The 22614-nt window shown below is 43.4% G+C and overlaps 1 protein-coding gene across 6 annotated transcripts in view; it reads right to left on the bottom strand.

The window, feature by feature from the left end:
* MECOM (MDS1 and EVI1 complex locus) overlaps positions 1-22614 on the bottom strand; it is a 463604-nt gene that overhangs the window by 41094 nt on the left and 399896 nt on the right. For 5 of the 6 annotated variants that reach the window (XM_083177809.1, XM_083177811.1, XM_083177812.1 and 2 more), the window contains exon 3: positions 1476-1610. In XM_083177809.1, the coding sequence (XP_083033935.1) occupies positions 1476-1610 (135 nt within the window). Of the gene's footprint in view, positions 1-1475; positions 1611-4661; positions 5621-22614 lie in introns of those variants that run through there. The other variant, XM_083177814.1, reaches the window with a different exon arrangement.

Genomic DNA, 22614 nt, shown 5'->3' with positions numbered 1-22614 from the left:
CAATGGAATGAGTAATGACTATGTTGAAGTTTAAAGGGTTAAGCCTTAATAGTTTGAACTGTGAACGTGATTGTGAGTGTAAATAAGACCTTTTTGTTTCCACAGAATCTTTATCTGGAAGAAAAAAAGTTCTGGGTGTGTGCATGTTAATCTCATACCTCCAGCTGTCTAATCTGTCCTTCAGTCAACCCTGTACTTATTAGTATAGATCCATCCTGAGAATATTTGCAAGATGCCTATTCTGTTTCAGGTAGAGTATAATGTTTGCTTGGGAGTTTCACAGGTGAGTTAAAGTAATTAGCGGTTAACAATTACCGCTGATCAAGTGTCTCTCATGTATGCAGCAAGACTGAATAATCTCTTGCACAATGAGGGTGTTCATTATGTGATGAGTACAGCTTATTCACCAGTTGGCAGATCTTCGTCTTCATGAAAAAGAATAAAAGGTCCTGGAGAACCTCTTAAGAAAGCCCTTTTATCCTGCTCATAAGAACAGATTTTTCAGGGCTGAACAGGACCAGGCCAGAGCGCCTTAACCTCTCAGTTCCAGGAGAAGGCAACAGCAGGATATCTCCAGCATAAATAGGTGACACTGATGCCTAATATATAGGGAGCACACAGCCACAATGGCTTGGTGATACTGTGATTTAATGCAAAATAAGAGAGAGAGAGAGAGAGAGAGAGAGAGAGAGATCCTGACAAGAAAAATGCACAACTAAAGTAAAATAGTTATATCAAATCTATCAATCGATTGATCGATCCATTGATGGATATCCACACACAGAGAAAATAAAAAATACGATCAAGAGATGAATATATCTAAATAGATTCTATTCACTAAAAATACATGTCATAATGAAATTAACCATAAATGTGTCATTCTTATTTTTATTATTCCAACCACAGGGAAAAAAATTTTTTTTGTTTAGAAACAACTGATTTCAATTTCACCTTGGCCATCTCCAACTGCAACACTAGACATTTGGAGTGTTATTGTGAGGATTTAATCACAAAAAAAAAAAAATCTGTAAAATATTTGACACCTCAGATTATTTCTTGGTTTGATTATATGAGATGCTTCATGAAGGATACAAAGAAAAAAAATCACTGTATGCTTAAAATAATTTTTTAGAGGCTCTGGGTTTTTTTTTTAAATAAAGGTTTAATTTTTTAAATTGAAACAATTTATTTCTATATTTTTCACTTCAAAAATCTTCATTTGGTATTATACTTAAAATTTAAAATTTGTAAATTTGCTGAGCTACCAAACAAAAAAAATCTGTTTCTCATATTTTTATGTTCTGAACAATAGAACATTACATAATTTATCAAGCAATAAGCATCCTAAGCCAGGCTGTTGGGAATGAAACATCTATCACAGGCCATATCCCAGACTGTATTCGTCTGGCTGATTGAAATGCAGCGGGTGTTCCATGGAGCAATCAAGTAAAATAGTAAAAATAAATATTACCAACCTGATCATGTAGCTGATACGCCACCAAATTGTGCTGATCGTAATAACCAGCAAACCTGATAAATTTCAGCCAGTTGCCTACATCTGCTTGGCTGGCGTCGATGCAGAATTTCACATTACAATCTTCATCTAAGACCTAGGAGGATAAAACAAACCAGACATTTGTATTCAGGTTACATGGTGTCCTGAATAACTGCGAGAGGGCTATGTACAAAGTGGGGGGCAGCATATAGGAAATAGTACATTTTAATTGCAATTTTAAGGCTTGGATGCAAATGATCAACTCAGAGTTTGATTTATCCGATGTCTTCCACCATTCCCATGGCATCCAGTACACATCTGCTCTTTTATACAAATACACATCTTAGAACTTTCATGGCTACAAGTAGACTTTTATTATAGTGTGCAGGAATTTTACAGCAGGGCGGCATGGAGGCGCAGTGGAGAGCAATACCGACAGGGCCACCAGTCACTGATACATTTCTCCGCTCACCCCCGACAAGAGCCTGTGACTCGGCTTTTATGGAACACGCTATAAACTCCTGGACAAGATCCACTTCTCACTTTTGTTTTAAGGCCCTCTTAACCCCTTGGCTTCAAGTCCTTCCCAGCAAGGATGGGGTTAAGCAGCTGCCTGTCTTCTAATTACTCCCAGCCCTTAATTTGCACAAATTTCAGATCACATCCCCAGATTTCCTCCCATGTCGGTTTTTATTGCACGTAACAATAAAGCCAAAGGGAGAGGGGTTTAAAAAATCTCATGAATATCCGCATTGCACATGACAGTGTTATTATCCCCTGTCTTAAGTATTAGCCTGGCATCGCTATCATTTATAGGCATGGCTCCATCTGATGTGTCATCGGCTGCCTGCTAAATGGAGGGCAGCTTTAACAATCCCAATGATTGGTGAATATTTAACAGACGCTTCGATGAGACTTCAAAAACAATATACAGACAAACCGGATTGCTAAATAAAACTTTTATCGCAGGCTGGGGCTATTTATTATGTGCAGTAAAGGCTGGATGCGGGCTCATGCAGTCCTGCTGCCGGGCAGGGCCAAGGCGGACACCACCCGGGTTATTAGCTATAATATATTAATATATATATACATACATACATACACACACACACACACACACACACACACACATATATTGATTAGAATACATAATCACTAGTGGGTAATGGCGACAAGACTGCGGCGACATGCAGGACCCTCGGCTGGAAGGAGCCTCTACAATACCCCCCTAGGATAGATCTGTGTGCCCCCACCCTGCCATCAGTCTCATACCAGGGACACGTTTGATCAGATCAATGTTGGAGATCAGAAGTTTGTGATACTTGTAGAAAGTCCCATAGACACATGTGTCACACACCAGCAGAGGAAATGATGTGTCCTATCCCCTCCATGCAGAGGATCTGTAGGCCCGAGTGCCGCTGTCCTGTCCCCCTGACTGTACAGGAGACAGGCTCACACTGACAGCCACCCATGTAACTGCTGCAGCCACATAACGCACATGCTGCCATTATAGTACAAAGGTGAGTGTCCCAGCAGCAAGTTAGGAGCGGTTCTATGTCCTGGATGGTTTATGTGTGCGTTCTAGTTGTGTGCGTTCCTGCGCTACAGTTACCATGTTAGTTCTGGTCCAGCCTAGGACAGGCTCAGTCCGGACTGTGGCTGTATACCGGTAGTGACGGGGAAGCAGCACGCGTGGGGTGCGGGCGCTGCGGTGCTCGGTGCAGTGACCTGGGGAAGTTAGCAGCATTTCGGGAAGTGTCCGCTTGCTGGTAACTGACCTCTATCTTATCTGGTGTGGAAGTGTCAGCGCTCATCTCCAACCTGATAATCACCCGGGGCCATCACATTATCTGTACAGATCAGCGGGAGGATAATACTACCCTGTGTGACAGACAGGCAGCACGCTGCGGGAGTGGCTGGGATGTGCGTGGAGAAAGTGTCCCGCACACAACTCCTGGATATTACCTGGTGTCCTCAGCTCCAGGGGGACAGGCAGCCAGCACACAGGCATATACAGCAGCCAGCACACAGGCATATACTGCAGCCAGCACACAGGCATATACAGCAGGCAGCACACAGGCATATACAGCAGGCAGCACACAGGCATATACAGCAGCCAGCACACAGGCATATACAGCAGCCAGCACACAGGCATATACTGCAGCCAGCACACAGGCATATACAGCAGGCAGCACACAGGCATATACAGCAGGCAGCACACAGGCATATACAGCAGGCAGCACACAGGCATATACAGCAGGCAGCACACAGGCATATACAGCAGGCAGCACACAGGCATATACAGCAGCGAGCACACAGGCATATACAGCAGCCAGCACACAGGCATATACTGCAGCCAGCACACAGGCATATACAGCAGGCAGCACACAGGCATATACAGCAGGCAGCACACAGGCATATACAGCAGGCAACACACAGGCATATACAGCAGCCAGCACACAGGCATATACAGCAGGCAACACACAGGCATATACAGCAGCCAGCACACAGGCATATACAGCAGGCAACACACAGGCATATACAGCAGGCAGCACACAGGCATATACAGCAGCCAGCACACAGGCATATACAGCAGCCAGCACACAGGCATATACAGCAGGCAGCACACAGGCATATACAGCAGCCAGCACACAGGCATATACAGCAGCCAGCACACAGGCATATACAGAAGCCAGCACACAGGCATATACAGCAGCCAGCACACAGGCATATACAGCAGGCAGCACACAGGCATATACAGCAGCCAGCACACAGGCATATACAGAGGCAGCACACAGGCATATACAGCAGCCAGCACACAGGCATATACAGCAGGCAGCACACAGGTATATACAGTAGCCAGCACACAGGCATATACAGAAGCCAGCACACAGGTATATACAGCAGTGCAGGGCTAGCCCAGGAGCACACAGGCATATACTACAGTGCAGGGCTAGCCCACGAATACACAGGCATATACAGCAGCCAGCACACAGGTATATACAACAGTGAAGGGCTAGCTGCAGCCCAGGAGCACACACACATAGGGGGCAGCCCCACTACAACTTCCCAGAGACACTCCAGCTCTAACCACAAGTGCTGCTCAGGACAGCCAGGGGCTGAGCCTACACATCACAGCCAGGGACTCACACCAATGCTCACTTACCTGGGTAGTCCTGGTTCCTGCGGACAGCCCCGGGCACCCTCCCAGCAGCAGCAGGTCCAGGCTAAGGTCCCAGGCTCCCCTTCATCAACAGCAGTGTCCACTAACAGCAACCTGTACTGTGCATCTAAGGAAGCTGAGAGTGTGATCCTGGCCTCGGACACCTCCCTTTCCTCTCACTTTCCTATCAGCCGGGTGACACCAGTGATCAGCACAACAGAGAGCTGCCAGGTCACCAACTATGTCTGCCGCAGTGCTGGAAGTAGCTGTCCCCTCCTGTCCAGGGATGTCTCCCCCAGCTTGTCCTGTCCAGGGGATTACTCTCCCAAATTGTCCTGTACAGGGGATTACTCTACCAGGAATGTCTCTCAGTTTGTCCTGTCCAGGGAAGTCTCTTTCAGCTTGTCCTTTCCAGGGATGTCTCTCCCAGCATGTCCTATCCAGGGATGTCTCTCCAGCTTGTCTTGTCCAGGGATGCCTGTCCCAGCTTGTCCTGTCCAGGGATGGGATGCCAGCTACATGACAGCAGTTTCCCCTGGAAGTCTCCTTGCAGTTGGAGCCTGTGCTGTCTGCCAGAGATGTCACACTGTGACTCCCCCTGCCTGTCCTCGGATGATATCCTGAGTAGTCGAGTCCCAGGGTACCAGGCTGCTGAGCTCCAGCTCCTCTGCTCTCTCTCTCAGTCAGACCCTCCTGGGACAGTCCCCCTTCCAAGTCCTCAATCTAAGCTGTGTGAAGTTCTGTATGTCACGAAGTGTCTCTATAAAGAGGATGAGAGCGGCCATCCAGAAAGAGGAGGAGAGGGCTATCTCCATGCACAGACACTGGCTCCTCTCTCAGGACATTTTTAAAGTGACAGCAGCCCTGTGTGCTGGGAGAAGAGGTCACTAAAAGGTCGCTAAGGAGCCCTATAGGACAGACTGATTACAGATGCACCATCCCCTTTAACATGTCGAATCCATCCATGTAATCAGCAACCAATGGGGAGATTTTGGGTGGGTGGATTTCACTCTTGCAGGGAATTCTCGTCTATTTAGCCTCTGAGTATGAATCCTGTCCCATTACCACTAATGTAGCATGCCCAGGTCAGTGTCCTTGTTCAGGGGGGGTTCATGGGGCTCCAGAAAATGACTACACACATCTACATATAATATTACATTGTATTAGTACTTGGTATTCTCATTATACACTGTCCGGCCACAGACACAAGGAAAACTTCTCAGCTACAAAACACAATTCTCAGCTGAACTTGAATTTGTATCTTTCCTTTTCGTTCTAATCTACGAGGCTTTACAAGGTTTATAATGACCTCAAAATAAATAAACGACCTCAGATTTGTATTTATTTTGCCCTATTCGCCCAGGATAATTATTGTAACCAGTGTTTTTGTTAGTGCTGTTGGTTATCATGACAAGAATAGTGTCAATATTTATATAAATGTTGCACTTCTTGGCAACATGCTATAAATCCCACAACAACATGTTTCCATATCACAGAGAGAATTACAGCCTTCCTCTTTGATTAAAGACAAGATCGCTGCCCCCTCGGACGATCAGATAATATAATATATTTCGTTAGATCGGGATAATGTTGCTTTTGGCGATCGCTTACTTTATGTCACTTCACCAACACGAATTCTACATATTTTTTCTTTCAAAAGTGCAAGTCTGTGTCTGGCGTTATAAAGTGCTATTTATTTAAGAGGAGGGGGCAGCGATCCTGACAAGGGATAGTGATTAATTTGTCTCCGCAGACTGTTATCTGTGACATTGAACTGCTGCTTTAGATAATGGCCATTGTTTCTGTAAAATCGCACTGCAATGGTAGGTAGGACAGGAAAAATCCTTTGTAAATAACCTTATAACTGGAGAGAGATTCCCATAGACTTGGGTGCTTGAGAACCTTAAAGAGGTCCCGGTTTGCTGGCTATTGGTTTCCTGCCCTCCCTTCACTCGTCCATTGTTGGAGTTTCTGCTTAATTTTTTTATTTAGCCATAAATTGGAGCAGCTATAGCTATGAGCTGTTCTATTTTCTTCCTGTCAGGATGAGGGATTTGTTTTATGATGCATTGTGTATTAAATACAAGTAATCTGGGAAACTGATTGCTCGAGTCCATAGGTCTGATCACACATTCCGATAGGGTTACCCTTTTGTCAGGATTGCTACTGTAAAAAAAGGAAATGTTGGTGGCTAAACAAATGGACTTTTGCTATCAGTAACAGGCCTTGGATGTTTTGAAAGGTGCATAAGTTTTTTTTTTTTATCACGTTATTATTCTAGGTAGTATACTCTGTGGGAAAGAGAATTGAGCTGTAAACTGCTGGTGGAATTTCTGTTTGAATCGATTCCCTGTAGTGTCAGTAGGTGGCGCTGCGTCCCGGATGAAAAATGACCTGCAGTGAGTGTCGGTGGCACTGTACTAATATCAGGCATTGCTACACTGTCACACAACACCCCATAACACATCTAGTAAACTGACCTGCACTAACTCTTTCCATGCTGGAATCACACTTTCCTGCTGCCCCCTGCCGTTATTATGTAACAGTTTACACCTCTGCTAGGTATAGAGAGGATCTACTACTCTGTCAGAGGCTTATTATGGGGATGTGTGCAGCCTTTCTACTGGCAAAGAGCGAGTTCATTTGCAACAAACTATGGAACACCGGTTGCTCACCACGTCCCGGCCACTTGCAGACAGTTATTGCTGGGACTTGTAGTTTCACTAACTTCAGTAAGCTCACTTATCTCAGGGTCATCAACAACTCATCAGCCTTGCTTCCTCAATCACCGGAGTCATGCAATGATGGGGTAATAATAAGACTCTTATCTACAAATAAATGTCTGACTACAGTGACTATTTCCAAGTCAGCAATATGTGTCATTTCCCAAGCGGTTCTGCTAGAGTGGTTAGTGTGGGGATGCCCTCAGTGAACCGATAGGGATCCTTCTGCCCCAATGCCCCGAGGAGAAGAGGAAAAGGAAGGAGCTTTTAGGAAACCTGGAGCCAGTTAATGAGCCCCAGCTCCGGTGTTAAATTCAGTTCATCCTATGGGAGTATCAGGGGTCTGTGTCCATCACATCAGACACACACAAGCCCACCCCATCCTATACTACTACTACTGAGATCTGTTCCTTACATTGCAATTCTCAGGGAATGGGATCATTGGATAGACATACATTAGGTATCCAAGCATTAGTTCTCAGCTACCACCCTATTATGTACATAGCACCTACAGTATATTAATGTACTGTAGCTGCGTCCAGGCGCGGCAGTGTGACCGGGAGATGCGTTTCCCCTACGATCACGTGAATCAGATGGCACACAGACAACAAGTCTTCTATTGTGCTGCTACTTTGTGTAAAGCACACTTTTATTACTAGTAATAGCTTTGTTTTCTGTACACACAACTTTTTTAGTAATTTTTTTAAAGCAACAAAGTAAATACAATGGCATTGTACATTTTTTTCTTCACCTTTATTGCTCATCTGTTGACTGTTGTGTAGGAAAGAAAATATTGCAAGCACAATAAAAAAATTAAAATGAAAAAAGTGTATAATAATATTTAACAGTTTATTATGTAGCAAATTCCATTGTACTTTATATTTGGAAACAGTGATAAAACAGACAGTCGTAGGTAGGGATAAGAATACACCCACTATGTTAACCAAATACTGTAAGTACCTTATACAGAGGTACAAAAGATGGGCACATTTCTGTGACAGCTGAAGTAATGGGTATGAGAACAGCTGTAACATGATGTCCTATTGGGGGGCAGGGGTGGGGGGGGGGGGTGTCAGCTATATACTCAGTGTTGTGGGACAGCACATTGTATAACTTGTGTACTGTATATTTGAAGTCACCCTCTAAGGAGGTTCACAAAGGGATTTTGTTTGTGCTGTAAACTGGGACAATTTGAAAATAAAACAAAACAAGTAAAGAAAATAATAAATCTTAAGTGATGCGTCCTATAGATTATAAGCTTGCAGCAGGGCCCTCCTACCTCCAAGTCTGTCTGTTGTTACCCAGTTTGTTTTATCACTGTCTACTATTGTAAAGCGCAACGGAATCTGCTGCACTATATAAGAAACTGTAAGTAAATAAATAATGTGCTCTAATTCCCAGCCCCCAAGTCATCCTATTTCCATATTCATAGATAAGGAAAAGAGAAGGGGCGGATTTAATAGGGGTCAAGATCTGAGGATCCCAAATAAAACCTTTATTCAGTTATGCAACTGACAGAAAACACCTTGTTCTCACTTGTCTAATGTTTATTTATATTTATACTCACTTCTATGCATGATTTAAAGGATTGTCAGCATGGTAGATGCATTCTAAGCACTCCATATTAGCACAGCACTGAGCTCTATACCTCTATAGTTGACCACACACAGCCACCTTAGTGTATAAGTAAACATTAGCAGTCATGTGTATCACCACTTCTGTGCTACCCAGGCATGGACAGCAGCCATGTCAAAGGTGCAAACTACTTCCGCAAACTGCTAATGAGCATTTCACACATTTGTAGTATTATTCAACACGTGTCTTGATCAGTGGTTCTGTTTTCATCAGGACTCACACACACCAACAGCTAAGCATCACACATGGAAAATCCTTGCAAACGCTACTGTGAGGGTTACAAGTGTACAGTATATAAATGATATAATTTTTCCTATGGCATATACACCTACCAGCAAGCAGCCAAAATAGCTATTCGTCTGCCCTTTAATGCATTACAGCAATGTATTGTAGCTTCCCTTACGAAGCAAAATATAGCACAACCCATCTCTATGATAAGCCACATTCCAGGATGTAATATACAGTATTAGGGTATGCTCAATAGCAACCAATCAGAATCTAGTTCTTATTTATTTAGCAGCTTCTAGAAGAGAGTAGATAGAATATGATTGGTTGCCCATAGCAACATCCCATCTTCAGTAAATGAACCCCTGTGTGTCAATAGCTATTTTGGGACCCTTAAAGAAGTAGGGCCCAATATTATGTATCACATAACTAAATCAAGAATGTCCACTTGGGGTCCTAACCAATGTTCCCTCTAATTTTACGAAGGCTATGTGCGGCAAAAGATTTTGGCTGTGCAACTTTGGAAGGAAATGTGTTTTTTTTTGTGCGTCACTTCTATATATAACTGGAAAACTACGTGATATTAAACATTCAAAACATTTAAACATTCAAAACACAGCACATGATGTAGTTATTGGGTGAAACACCCATTAACTGAGTCCACAACTGCAAAAAGGGGACCAGTGCTGCTTTGTGCGCTCTGTTGTAATGTCTGTGCGCATGCTTGGCGAGTTGTGTGCGCGCGCACACGCGAACAGCTTAGAGGGAACACTGGTCCTAACCCACATTCTGTACATCACTGATCAAGAGGGTAAACTGCCAATGTTATCAATAACTCACATTCCACAGAGTTAAGAAAAATTTGACTTCTAATACTTTTTCAATTATATATATATATTTATATATATATATATATATATATATATATATATATATATATATATATGTCGGTCTCAAATAGGTCCGGCACTCCTATTGCATCCATACAGCTGCTCCGGTGCCCCCCGCAGGATGGACAAATGTAGCGGTAAATAGGCAGTGGCACTCAGGCGACTTGGGTAGTGAAAAAACTGGTTTTAATACAAAAACGCTGACATCTCAGTGTCCCGACGTTTCAGGGTCTATCGAGCCCCGTTTAAGGTTTTGGGACTGTTTATAAATACCAGAGATCCCTACACCATGAACCAAACCAGAGAACCATACAAAACCATGCGTTTGTACAGGATTTAGGGCTTTTGTTTATCTATTAAGCCTCGCTGCTGATGAGGATATAGTTGGCTTTTCACTGGAGGACTGCAAAGAACAAGTACCACAGTTACCCAAACATGCTCAAACTATCAAATCTTAAAAAAAAAATTAGAGAGAGAGACAGACAGAGAGACAGAGAGACAGAGAGACTGCTCTAGTATAAGACAAACTGCACCCACTTCAGCAACATCCAAATGGAGTGACAGTCACATATGGGGTGAAATTTAATAGGATGAGAGATTCAGAAAGTGAGACATTTGGTAAGAAATCTCCAGATTTTTTTAAAGCTGCAATCATTTACACTGCAAAATCAAACTGGTTTTGCAGTGTAAATGATTGCGGCTTTAAAAAAAAACCTGGAGATTTCTTACCAAATCTCTCACTTTCTGAATCTCTCATCCTATTAATTTTCACCCACAATGTTTATGCAGAGAAAAATAGAAAGCCGGGACATCCAATCATTAGCAAGTTTCAAACTTTATCCAAAGCAGAAGGTCCACTGTAGTCACCATTAGTGGATATTTAGGATATATACATACTGTACATGTATATATATATTTTTTATGTAACTGTTGCGCATGTGTAAGCCGATGAGCTGTCTCACATGTGTAGTCCTTCATGCCTTACTGGCCTGGCTAGTGTCTGCTAACCACCACAACCACCATAACTGGAGACAGAACAGCCCTGGTCTTTTTTTATGTTTCTAAATTGCAGAAAATACTATTTCCTATTCCAACAATGATCAGCGATAGAAAACATTATTATGAAATGTATCTTTATAAATAGATTCCTTAAACGCCAATGTTAGCTGAGATTTGCACAGCTGTCTACAGTCCCAGTGCTACAGTGCTCTAGTTGCTGAACTACAACTCCCAGAATTTGGTAAGTTGTATTGGCATGTTACCAATGTTTAACTGTTCGTTGCTACAAAAGGCAATATTTTTGAAAGTGAAAGAAATAACAGTTTGCTAGTCCTGTGCAGGGCCTGAAAGTACTGTATGTCTGACATGTTTTAGCCACCATACATAGGACAAGATCATTACATGTGTTTGAATGCTTTTCTTTCTAGGGTAGTTTCCCTTTAAGGTTTCTGCCTCCTTATTACTGATGTCATGTGTATAGATACATCTCTCAATGTTGCTACAGAGCACTCAGCATAGTGGAGCACTGGATTTCGTTTTGTTTATTTAAATATGTCAATATATTAGCAAAAGCAGCAAGGAGCTAGTAATGCAATCCACCAGCTATTCCCTAAAGGCTGTATGTAAGGTGACTCCACTTTTAGTCTTTAGCTTCATGAAAACTCTACATGTGAAGTGTGGGACTAAAGTTTGCTAATGGAAACCCTATGAGTTTGAAGAATTCCAGCACTTTTGAAAATCATATTTAAACCTTGCCATAGAAACTAAAAAATAAAAACTAATAAAACTGTAAGCAAATGCATAAATAAATGCAATATAAATGATGCCAATGTATGATGATATTGTAATATACATAATATACATTTATAGTTGCCTGCAATCCTAGTTAACTTTTGTCTATTTAACATATGATGATTCCGAAGCAATGCTCATAAGAAATAAATGATGTTTATGGACTGATACTGTAGGTGATCTTTATAAGGAATCCATGTGTACAAATTTAGAATGCATTTGTAAATGTTCTACATCTTCAGATGCCTGTTTAGAAATTCAACACAAAGTGACGCCCGCGGCATTAGGAACATAATGTTCTAAGTGTATTGATTTTTAGAAAAACTTGTATATGATCCGCCAGAAACTTAGACACACATTACATGAAATATGCTGTTATCATTTGATATAACAGTATAAATGATATATTTATTTAAATGATATAGTTCACATTATTCGCAGCTTTCAAATGAATGCACTAAAGACCCATGAAAAATTCCTGGAGGCTTTGTAATTAAAAAACAAAAGTTAATGAATAAACATTGCAGCATATAAAGTAAAAATGTGTCTGTGTCCAAGAATTACGGTTTTAATGCAAGTTTCATATTTTGTAAAGGCGTGAAAACTAAATAAAAGCCTCAGAAATGTGAATGAGTCCTTAGAGTGCATGGAAACTACATGAAAAACTAAGAGGTGAATTCCTACAATATAATATATGCCTGTCACAGGTTTTTCAGTGAAGAGAATGCTTGCAATAACACTAATCTGTAGTCTGTATAGTCAGAGATATCAGCAATAAGTCACTGATTCCAACCTTCCTATATCTGAAACATCTAGTGGCTGCAATATGAGCATGTGGTCCAGGGTGTAACAACCACCCATGGTGCATTGTCCTGCAGGAAGGTGACTCACGCATGGCAGTTTGTGTTGCTTTCATTGGCTGTCCAACAGAATTCTAGGCAGTATCTTAACATCTAATTTCAGGGGAAATCATTGCTTAAGGTTACTATGCTCAATAAGTGTAGGAATATCCAGTGAAATCACCACCAGGATTTACTAGTTTGGGGAAGAGGCAGAGTTGACTGGATGATGTACATATGGTTATAAGATACAGTTGGAGCCGTTCTCATCGTCTCTGCTGGCAAGTGAGCCTGGCTCCATCTGTAATGGGTCAAAATTCTGATGTCTATGTCCATGTATAATGCAAATGAACATTGTTTTTATTATGGCATAATATTGGGAGCCTAATTTCAAGCACTTTGGCAGTTGGGTATCTTACATGTAATATATATACAGATGCATATGTAACCGGCATTCCCAAGTCCAGCATAGCTTGTGCTTGGTGACCGCAAAACCTATGTGGGTCAACTGTACAAACACCAATCGGCGTCACTCAGAGGGGGAAGTAATGACTCAACAGGTGGTGACAATGGTGACTTGAATCAGATCTACGTAATAATGCACCCAAATAACTCTCAATTCAGTTTATTAAAAAGCCCATAAAAAAGTAAAATTGTTTGCATCAATTTTCATAGAGCCTTCACAGTTGCTTGAATCAAATCACAGTAGTACAAGTACCCGATGAGTTTTTTGTCTCATAGATACTTCTTCAGGGGCATAACTTGATTATATATATATATATATATATATATATATATATATATATATATATATATTACAGTATATAGGTGGCACTCTCCTGGTAAAAAATGTGCAAACTTTAATGGCAACGTTTTGGTGGCATCTGCCCTTTCTCAAGCCTTACAACAAGTTCTAAGATGCCTCGACATCAATTATTATATATCTTTTATAGTATAGTAACCACTGATGATGTCTTGTCAGATGAAAAGCATAGACTTTGTATATTCTCACTGTGCTTGTGTGGGTTTCCTCCGGGTACTCCGGTTTCCTCCCACAATCCAAAAATATACTGGTAGGTTAATTTGCTCCCACATGTGTTAGAGATTATAGATTGTAACCTCCACTGGGGCAGGGAACGATGTGAATGTTCAACTATTCTCTGTAAAAGCTCTGCGGAATATGTGTGCGCTATATAAATAACTGTTAATAAATAAATAGGGTTACATTTTTAAAAATTCAATTTGGAGCGAGCAACTGGAAGACAGGCCAACCGGTTGTTAGACGCTACAAATTGGCTACACAATCACTGGCACCATTAAGGTACAAACTAATAGATCAAGTGGAAATGCCATATAGAGGAGGAGACCATGCAAAGCTTCTACTTCCGAGAGAGGCATCGGGGATAGCTAGGCTAGACACCATTGCCCCCCCCCCCCCCCCGTGCTCTCAATGAATATCTAAGTCTAACCAGAGTTTATTCATTTTCTAGTTAACCGTTTACTTGTTGATATATGTATACACTAGTTATTGATTCAATAGTGTTTCTAGCCGTGATATATTGCATGTAATATTGTACTTTATTGTTTCTGAAATAATGGTCAGATCATTAACCCCGATAAGTATTATTTTTTCATTTATAAAATAAGTGTCCTTTTGGCACTATTTCTTCAATACCTATGATGGGTTGTTATTATTATTAAACGGTTTAATGGTTTTATCTTACTTGCTATTGCTAAGTTTGTGAGGACATAATGTTGCGGTTTTGTGATTTAATTATAACATTAAGCAGTTTCCTTCTGAAAATAATTGAGCTAATGCTTGAGGCCGTGATACATTATGTTGGTGTTTGTTTTGTTTTTTGTTTTCACTATTTTTCCGGCAATATCCGCAGGTGACAGCGGACACTCAGATTGGCTATATGGCACTCCATGGAATTCTGCTATGGACGCTGTGATCCAAGCCCTGCGTTCCAGGAGATGGAGACCACTGAGGCTGGGGACGTCACTGAGCCCGCCAAACGCTGGGCGTTCTCGGGTCACTTCACTGGTGTATTTTTCTACTTAAGGTACCGTAAGACTGTTTCTTATTGCATTTATCCCTGATGAAAAATCTAATAAAAGATTTGAAATGTTGGATTATAAATACCAAAGCATGGTTGTATCCTGATTTATTGGAAATTCTGTTGAGTGCCGCCATGTACTTGCTATATGTATATATATATATATAGAGAGAGAGAGAGAGAGAGAGAGAGAGAGAGAGAGCAACAACAACGGGTGCTTGCTCTTCTATTGAGCCAAGCAAGCATCTCACACGCACATGCTCCTAATTCGTGCGGAGAATCCATTGCACTCACGGGTGCCGGATGACTGCCCGACAGTTGGGATTCCGACGGTCAGTACTCCGACATTGGAATCCCGACTGCTGGTATTCTGACAGGGGGAATCCCGACTGACAGGGTCTATTCTCCTTAGTGGGGGTCCACGACCCTGATGGAGGGAGAACAGAACCTGTGGTGAGCGAAAAATCTAATAAAAGATTTGAAATATTGGATTATAAATACCAAAGCATGGTTGTGTCCTGATTCATTGGAAATCCTGTTGAGTATCGCCATGTACTTGCTATATGTATACATATAGAGAGAGAGAGAGAGAGAGAGAGAGAGAGAGAGAGAGAGAGAGAGAGAGAGAGAGCCAGGACAACGGGTGCTTGCTCTTCTATTGAGTTAAGCAAGCATCTCACACTCACATGCACCTAATTCAAGCGGAGATCAGCTGAATCTGTATATATATAAAACTTTAATCCATGGCACTTACGGGTGCCGGATGACTGCCCAACAGTTTGGAGTCCGGCGGTCAGTACTCCGACATTGGAATCCCGACTGCTGGTGTTCTGACAGGGGGATCACGACTTACAGAGTATATTCTCCCTTGTGGCGGGATAACAGAACATATGGCAAGCGCAGCGAGCCACCGAGCCTGCAGCCCGAGCCCACAGCCCGATCACCGGATGTCAGCTGCCGGCGCACTTCACCCTGAACATGCACACATATGTAAGGTTGCTCAGATGGTCGGCGACCATCGAAAGATGTGGTAGGTTCCCCCTGTCCTGCGAATGGATGTTGCTGTGTAACATCCATTTGCATGCCCTGCGTGTGAAATTTGCTTGCGAATGGGTGGCGCCAGTTTGGTGGTCTTGCAAGACCACAAATTCGCAGCCTTACGAATCAACCAGAATAAGGGCCCTCATACCATAGGATAAGAATCCCCAATAACAAGAAGCTAACGAGAATCTGCAGAGGAAATAAGCAATAATCTGCTACAGAAGTGAGAGATATGAAATGCCAGATTGATCATAAACCCCCAGTATCAGAGGGGCCTGTCCACTAGAGGTGTCAACCAAATCTTGCAGTCCCAAGGCTGTGACACCGACATCGCCCAGTAAATACTGTTCATTTTCATTATGAGACTTTCCTCCCCTGCACTTTGAAGAAACGGCTTTCATTATTTTGGTCAAAAATCTGTTAACAAAAAAAAAAAAGAGCGGAGGAAATTAAACGCAAGAACAAAAATGTAAATAAAAAATTTCCCTTGGTCTGGAATTGAGCCCAGCTGAAAGCATGTTAATCTCCACCTCAGTAATTTGGTTCTCTTGGAGAAGACAGAAGCCTGCTGCTGTGCCCTGCACTTCATAAATCACATCTTTATGTGGACAAGGTCAGGCAACCTCACAGCTCACATATAGGGCCTTTGCCTGGGTTCTGAGGGCTAAGGCATGTTTTTTCTCCCCCACAGATCTCTAAGGAGAAGTCCAGCACGCTTCTAATTGCTTTTGATTATTTTCATTTGCTGAGGTCAGACTGGCTTGCCAGAGACTGCTTCGGGGTTGATTTCCTACAGATATCTGTCTTTTTGGGGCAGATTTGTGTATTTGCAGAATTAGCACCCCGTTATTTAACCCACCACTACATACCTCTCTTCATAGATGGATGACCTTGCTAGTTATCTTTAAATGATGATTCCATAGTATGCTAATATTTGCCAAAGCTACAAGTATATTTTTGTTTTAGTATTGTAACTTCAGAAATAGCTTTGGAGCCACTTCTGTGTATCCTAGTAGGAGTTTTCTGGCTTTTTTATCGTCTTCATAAAGCAGTGCTGGTGGGAAGATGGAGAGGCGTGCAGTGCAGCTACAGCGGTACTCTGTGTGCAGTAATCTGCACCTGTCATCATGCACTGCAGCTTCCAGCAGCACTAAGCACTTAAGCTGGAAACACACCATTGAACTTCTATTCCATTAAAATGCAGCGTTGCACACATGATTTTGTATACGGGTCCAGCCTGGGTGCGACCTGGCTGAAACCCATTTCAGCTTTTTGCCAGCTTTCCCTAATCTGTAAACAGGTGATTGGTTGCATCGACCCAGCCTACCCAAACACTGCACAACGACATGGGTCCTTCCCAGGACCAACCCTGCAAGCTAACTGGTTTGGATTCTGTGTCACTGAACCCAGGATAACACTTTTCAACTGAGCCACTTCCAGATTATCATGACACAATAACCCAGTTTTTTAGCAGACGTGGAAAAGGTGTATAAGATTATCTGTCCAATCTTTCTGGTTGGAATGGAAATCTGATAATGCATGGGAGCAAATGACAATTGACCACTTGCCCTGAAATACTGGAAAATAGATAAAAATGGATGTTGATTTAAATAATTTATTTGACCAATGATTTTTGCCTTCTGGGATCAAATGATTGATTATTATTTGCTCCCATAGATTACCAGATTTTTACTCCAATCAGAAAGATTGAGCACATAAACTAAGGGCCAGCGGTAGTAAGCTTAAAAATATGATAAAAAGGAGAGTGCTAAACCACCAGCCAATCAGTTTATAACTGTCCTGTCACATGCTGTATTTGAAAAATGAAAAGTAGGAGCTGATTGGTTGGTGGTTTATCTCTTTCCATTTGATCGGTAAAAATCGCATTGCATCGCATGCCACTATATATGGCATGCGATGGCATGCGATGGGAGCCGTGATACTCCACAAGTACCCCTTTTTTGTGCCAAGTGCCATTTGTATGGGGGAAAAAATCCTTTGGGGGCCATATGTAAAAATTTCTCTTACAAATGTCCTGCTGCAGTCGTCCCACGCTCCGGGGGCTGCTGCTGAATAGGACTGACAGTCTCCCGCTGCCGTTGATTAAGAGGAATCTCGCAAGAACTACCATCCTCTTGTGAGACTTCCCCTGTACTTGACTCCTGGCAAAGCCACTGGGCGGGTGGGAGGGCCACTCAGACCTGCCACGGGGGCCGCATATGGCCCCCGGGCCTGAGGTTCCCCACCCCTGCCTTAGAGTGAGTAGGAATAGGGTAATGAGCTGTGTGGAATGGTGCACATCTGTCATGTGTGAAAATTACTACTGGAAGGAGGGACAGCAAGCACTTACCCATACTAATGCAACAGATGCACACCAACAATTATGTGCATAGGAGGGAAGGCAAGTATGTTATTAACCCAACCCAAGTAAAAATCTATCAGATGTATGGGGGTTATTCAGACCTAATTGACCTGATTGCTGTTATGTGATTTTGCAGTTCTCCGCTATCAGATAGCTGCCACACAGAGTGACAATCCGCCCTGTGTAAGGCTGCAAATGGCTTGCGACAATCACTCCGGTCTGTGGTTAGCACACAACTCACTCATCATCGAATGGTTTGCCCAGTCTGTGCAAGTGTGCCTAACCCAGAACCTACTCTAACTGTGAGATAGAAACAGGCTGATAGAGGCCAGAGGTAACGTCACGCACCCTCCCTGAAAACGCTTAAGCACATCTGAGTTTTTCCTGACACTACCAGCAAATGGCCGGATGACCCTCACAAACAGCGGCTTCCTGTCAAGTAATTTGCGAGTGGCTAGCGATTAGAATAGACACTGGATTTTGTAGGTCTTTGGACTCGCTCATGCATGCTACAATCCATATAAATGGGCCATCGCTCGATTATCGTCCACCTTGTGAATTCGCACAGCAGCGATCAGGTCTGACTGGGCCCCTAATTAGAGGATTAAATACCTACTTATTTTCTTTTTCATCATTTTTCAAAATTTCTGCTAATATATACAGACAGACAGTATTTACCATGCATGCAAAGTAATAACTAAAGGTAAACAAAGAAGTATAGAATTTGTTGGCAGATAAGAACCACTTGGTCCATCTAGTCTTCCCATGTATATAAATACAGTTAATTTTTGTTGGGAGCCAAATAACCTACCAGTATATTTTTGGATTGTTGAAGGAAACCAAAGTACCTGAGGGAAACCCACGCAAAAACGGGGAGAATATACAAACTCCACACAGTTAGGGCCATGGTGGGACTCAAACCCATGACCTCAGTGCTGTGAGGCAGTAATGCTAACCATTACACCATCCATACTGCCCTAATGTATTTGCACCTCTTGTATTGCAACATGGTTTGTCCAGTTGGGCAGTATATGCTCTTTCTTGCTTTACTCCCACCTCATAACCAGGCCCAAGTTCATCAGCTATGTCCCAGGCATGCCTACAAGTCACGTGTAATCTTCTGTGGTATATGATCGATACAGAGGTGATACACATATTTTTGTTACAACCTCATGTCAACATGGGCACTCTGCAGACTGACCTATAGCCTATGTTTGGCATTCTCTGCAGACTGACCTAGAGCCTATGTTTGGCATTCAATAACTAAAACTGTAGCTGCAGGTGTGGAAGCCTCTGGTCCTTCAGGTTAACGCAAGATTCGGGGCCAGTGGGTCCCTATGTGCAGGGGGCCACCCACCTTAAATGCTGCATCCACTTTTTTAAATACTATCACCTCTGAAGTCCTGTGGCAATGACAGCAGTGCTGCAGATATCACCACAAACATGGCCACCACACCATTTTTCCAGATATGCGCAGATGCATTTGAATCTGAGCTTTCTAGTGCTCAGACTCTATAGCACTGTGCTGCTGCTGACAGAGGGGAGTGGGCCCGGATGCTTTCAGGGATGTGTCACGGCCGAAGATTCTGATGAGGTCGTGTGGTGCTCAGGGACTGAGGAGGAGGCAGTAGTAGGGTTAAAACGAGCAGGTTTAATAAAGGCTGTCATACAGGACTCAAATACTTCTTTGAGAACAACTGTAATAGGAATCAAAGTAAATGGCAAACGATAAATGTCCAGAAGACAATGAGGATGAATGTCCAGAAGACAATGAGGATGAATGTCCAGAAGACAATGAAGAAGAAAATCCTGATGAAGAGATGAAAAGATGGTGGCAAATAGAGGATCCGGAACTGGAAGAAGATGGGAGGTGACTGCGGCTGGAGGTAGCTGAAGAGGAGGTCTTTGGGAAATCCAGGAGGAAGCTCCCAAGGGTACCAGAGAGAAGCTGGCGACCAGCGTGACTGGAAAGGAGCACTGGATCTGAAGCCAAAGCGAGCTGACGGACACAGCTGGGATAGCAAGGACACAATGAGTCAGGAGCCTTCCAGGAAGTGCACGGCACAGAAGACTCTTTGCACTGACACTGAGTTACCTGGGCAGATCCTCTATATGCATAGAAGGCGGCTGCCATTGGCTATCACAGTGGAACAGGTGTGCAGCTCTGACCTGGCCCAATCCCCTGTTTGCCCTTAAGCAAGATGGCGGCGCTGGTCTCACGGCACCCATAGCCTAGAGTGAGACCACGCTGCAGACTTCCATGCTGCCCTCCAACACTGCCGGACCTTTGCCTGCCGCCTCACCTGACATGGAGGCCGACACACGCCAGCCGACTGCGGACACGGACGGGTGAGTACAGGACCCGCCGTGTACCGCCGCGGCGGCGCGTGACAGTACCCCCCCCTTTTCGGGTAACCTCAGGACATTTGCGCTTCTTGTGAGGATTCTTCTGAAAAAAGCGCTTAACGAGACTTGGGGCATGTAAATCAGCTTGATCCACCCAGGAGTTCTCCTCCGGTCCGAAACCAGCCCACTCCACCAGAAATTGATGTCGAGAGTTGCGATAACGAGAGTCTATGATTCGTCTGACCTCAAACTCAGCATCCTTCTCGGTATTGACCTTTGAGGGTCGGGGTACTTTCTTTTGGAAGATGCTTAATTTCAATGGTTTGAGAAGAGATATATGAAACGAATTAGATACCTTCATAGAAGATGGAAGCTGCAATCTGTAGGACACCGGGTTGATGACTTGGGTGATGGGGAATGGACCAATAAAACGAGGGGCAAGTTTCATCGAGGGTACGCGAAGTCGAAGATTGCGGGTAGACAGCCACACTCGATCCCCTACTTTAAATGGTGGAACTGCCTTTCTTCGCTTATCAGCTGCTTTCTTATATCTGGCAGAAGCTTGAAGAAGAGCTTTGTGAACTTCAGCCCATATCTTTTTGAAACGATGAAGAGACATGGAAGCTGCCGGAACCTCCGGAGACGGCAAACTTGAGAAATCAGGGGACCGTGGATGTTTGCCGTAGACTGTGAAGAAGGGTGTAGTACCTGAAGAGGAGTGATAAGAGTTGTTGTGTGCATACTCCGCCCAGGGTAATAGATCCTTCCATTCATCTTGAGAGGAGGACACAAAAAGTCGAATAAATGTCTCTAGGTCTTGGTTGACACGTTCGGTTTGCCCGTTAGTCTGAGGATGGAAGGCGGTGGAGAATTTTAATTTCACCTGAACGGCAGTACACAGAGCTCTCCAGAACTTGGCGACAAACTGCACACCCCTATCGGATATGATCTCTTTGGGCAACCCATGAAGCCTGAAGATGGTGGATATGAAGAGTTGGGCTAGTACTGGAGCCGAAGGTAATGATTTTAGGGGCACGAAGTGGGCCATTTTGGAAAATCGGTCGACTATCACCCAGATAACAGTGTAACCGCTAGAGGAGGGTAATTCAGAAATGAAGTCCATCGACAGATGAGTCCATGGTTCCGTTGGGATGGACAGTGGTAGCAAAGCCCCAGCTGGGGGAGTCCGAGACGTCTTGTGTTGGGCGCACTTGACACATGAAGATACAAAGTGTTTTACATCCTGTCGAATGGTTGGCCACCAATATGATCGTAGGAGAAATTGTAAAGTTTTTTGTACCCCGGAATGTCCAGCAAAGCGGGAGGCGTGGCCCCACGTCAACAGCTTCTTGCGTAAATTGGGCGGCACAAAGGACTTGCCTGCAGGTGGTGTAGGGTGAGGAGAGACATGAGCAAAAACGACAGGGTTCAGGATGGACTGTTTAAGTGGTTCAGAATCTGAGCTGGGATTGAAGGACCGAGACAAGGCATCAGCTTTATTGTTTAAAACACCTGGACGATACTTGATTTGGAAATTGAAGCGTTCGAAGAACATAGCCCAACGAGCCTGGCGTGAAGTGAGACATTGTGCTTGTCTTAAGAAAGAAAGATTTTTGTGGTCGGAAAAAACTGTGATCTGGTGACGAGCCCCCTCTAACAGATACCGCCACTCCTCGAAGGCTAACTTAACAGCGAGCAGCTCCTGTTCTCCAATAGGGTAGTTCTTTTCTGCCGGGAGAAATTTCTTGGAAAAGTATGCGCAAGGGTGAAGCTCTGCATCCTCTCCTTTTTGCGAAAGAACTGCTCCTACTCCGTCAGAAGAGGCGTCAACCTCCAGGATGAAGGGTCGGTTCACATCAGGTTGAAGAAGAATTGGAGCGGTGATAAACGCCTGTTTCAGTAGTTGGAAAGCCTTGGTAGCTGCGGACGGCCATTGGGCAGGATTGGCCCCTTTTTGGGTAAGAGCCGTCAGAGGTGCTGCTATGGAGGAGAAATTGCGGATGAAGCGGCGGTAGTAGTTGGAAAAGCCGAGGAATCTTTGCAA

Source organism: Crinia signifera, chromosome 3, assembly GCF_055691185.1.
Source record: "Crinia signifera chromosome 3, ASM5569118v1, whole genome shotgun sequence".
In the NCBI taxonomy this organism is placed as follows: domain Eukaryota; kingdom Metazoa; phylum Chordata; class Amphibia; order Anura; family Myobatrachidae; genus Crinia; species Crinia signifera.
This window is presented reverse-complemented; position numbering and strand designations above follow the sequence as displayed.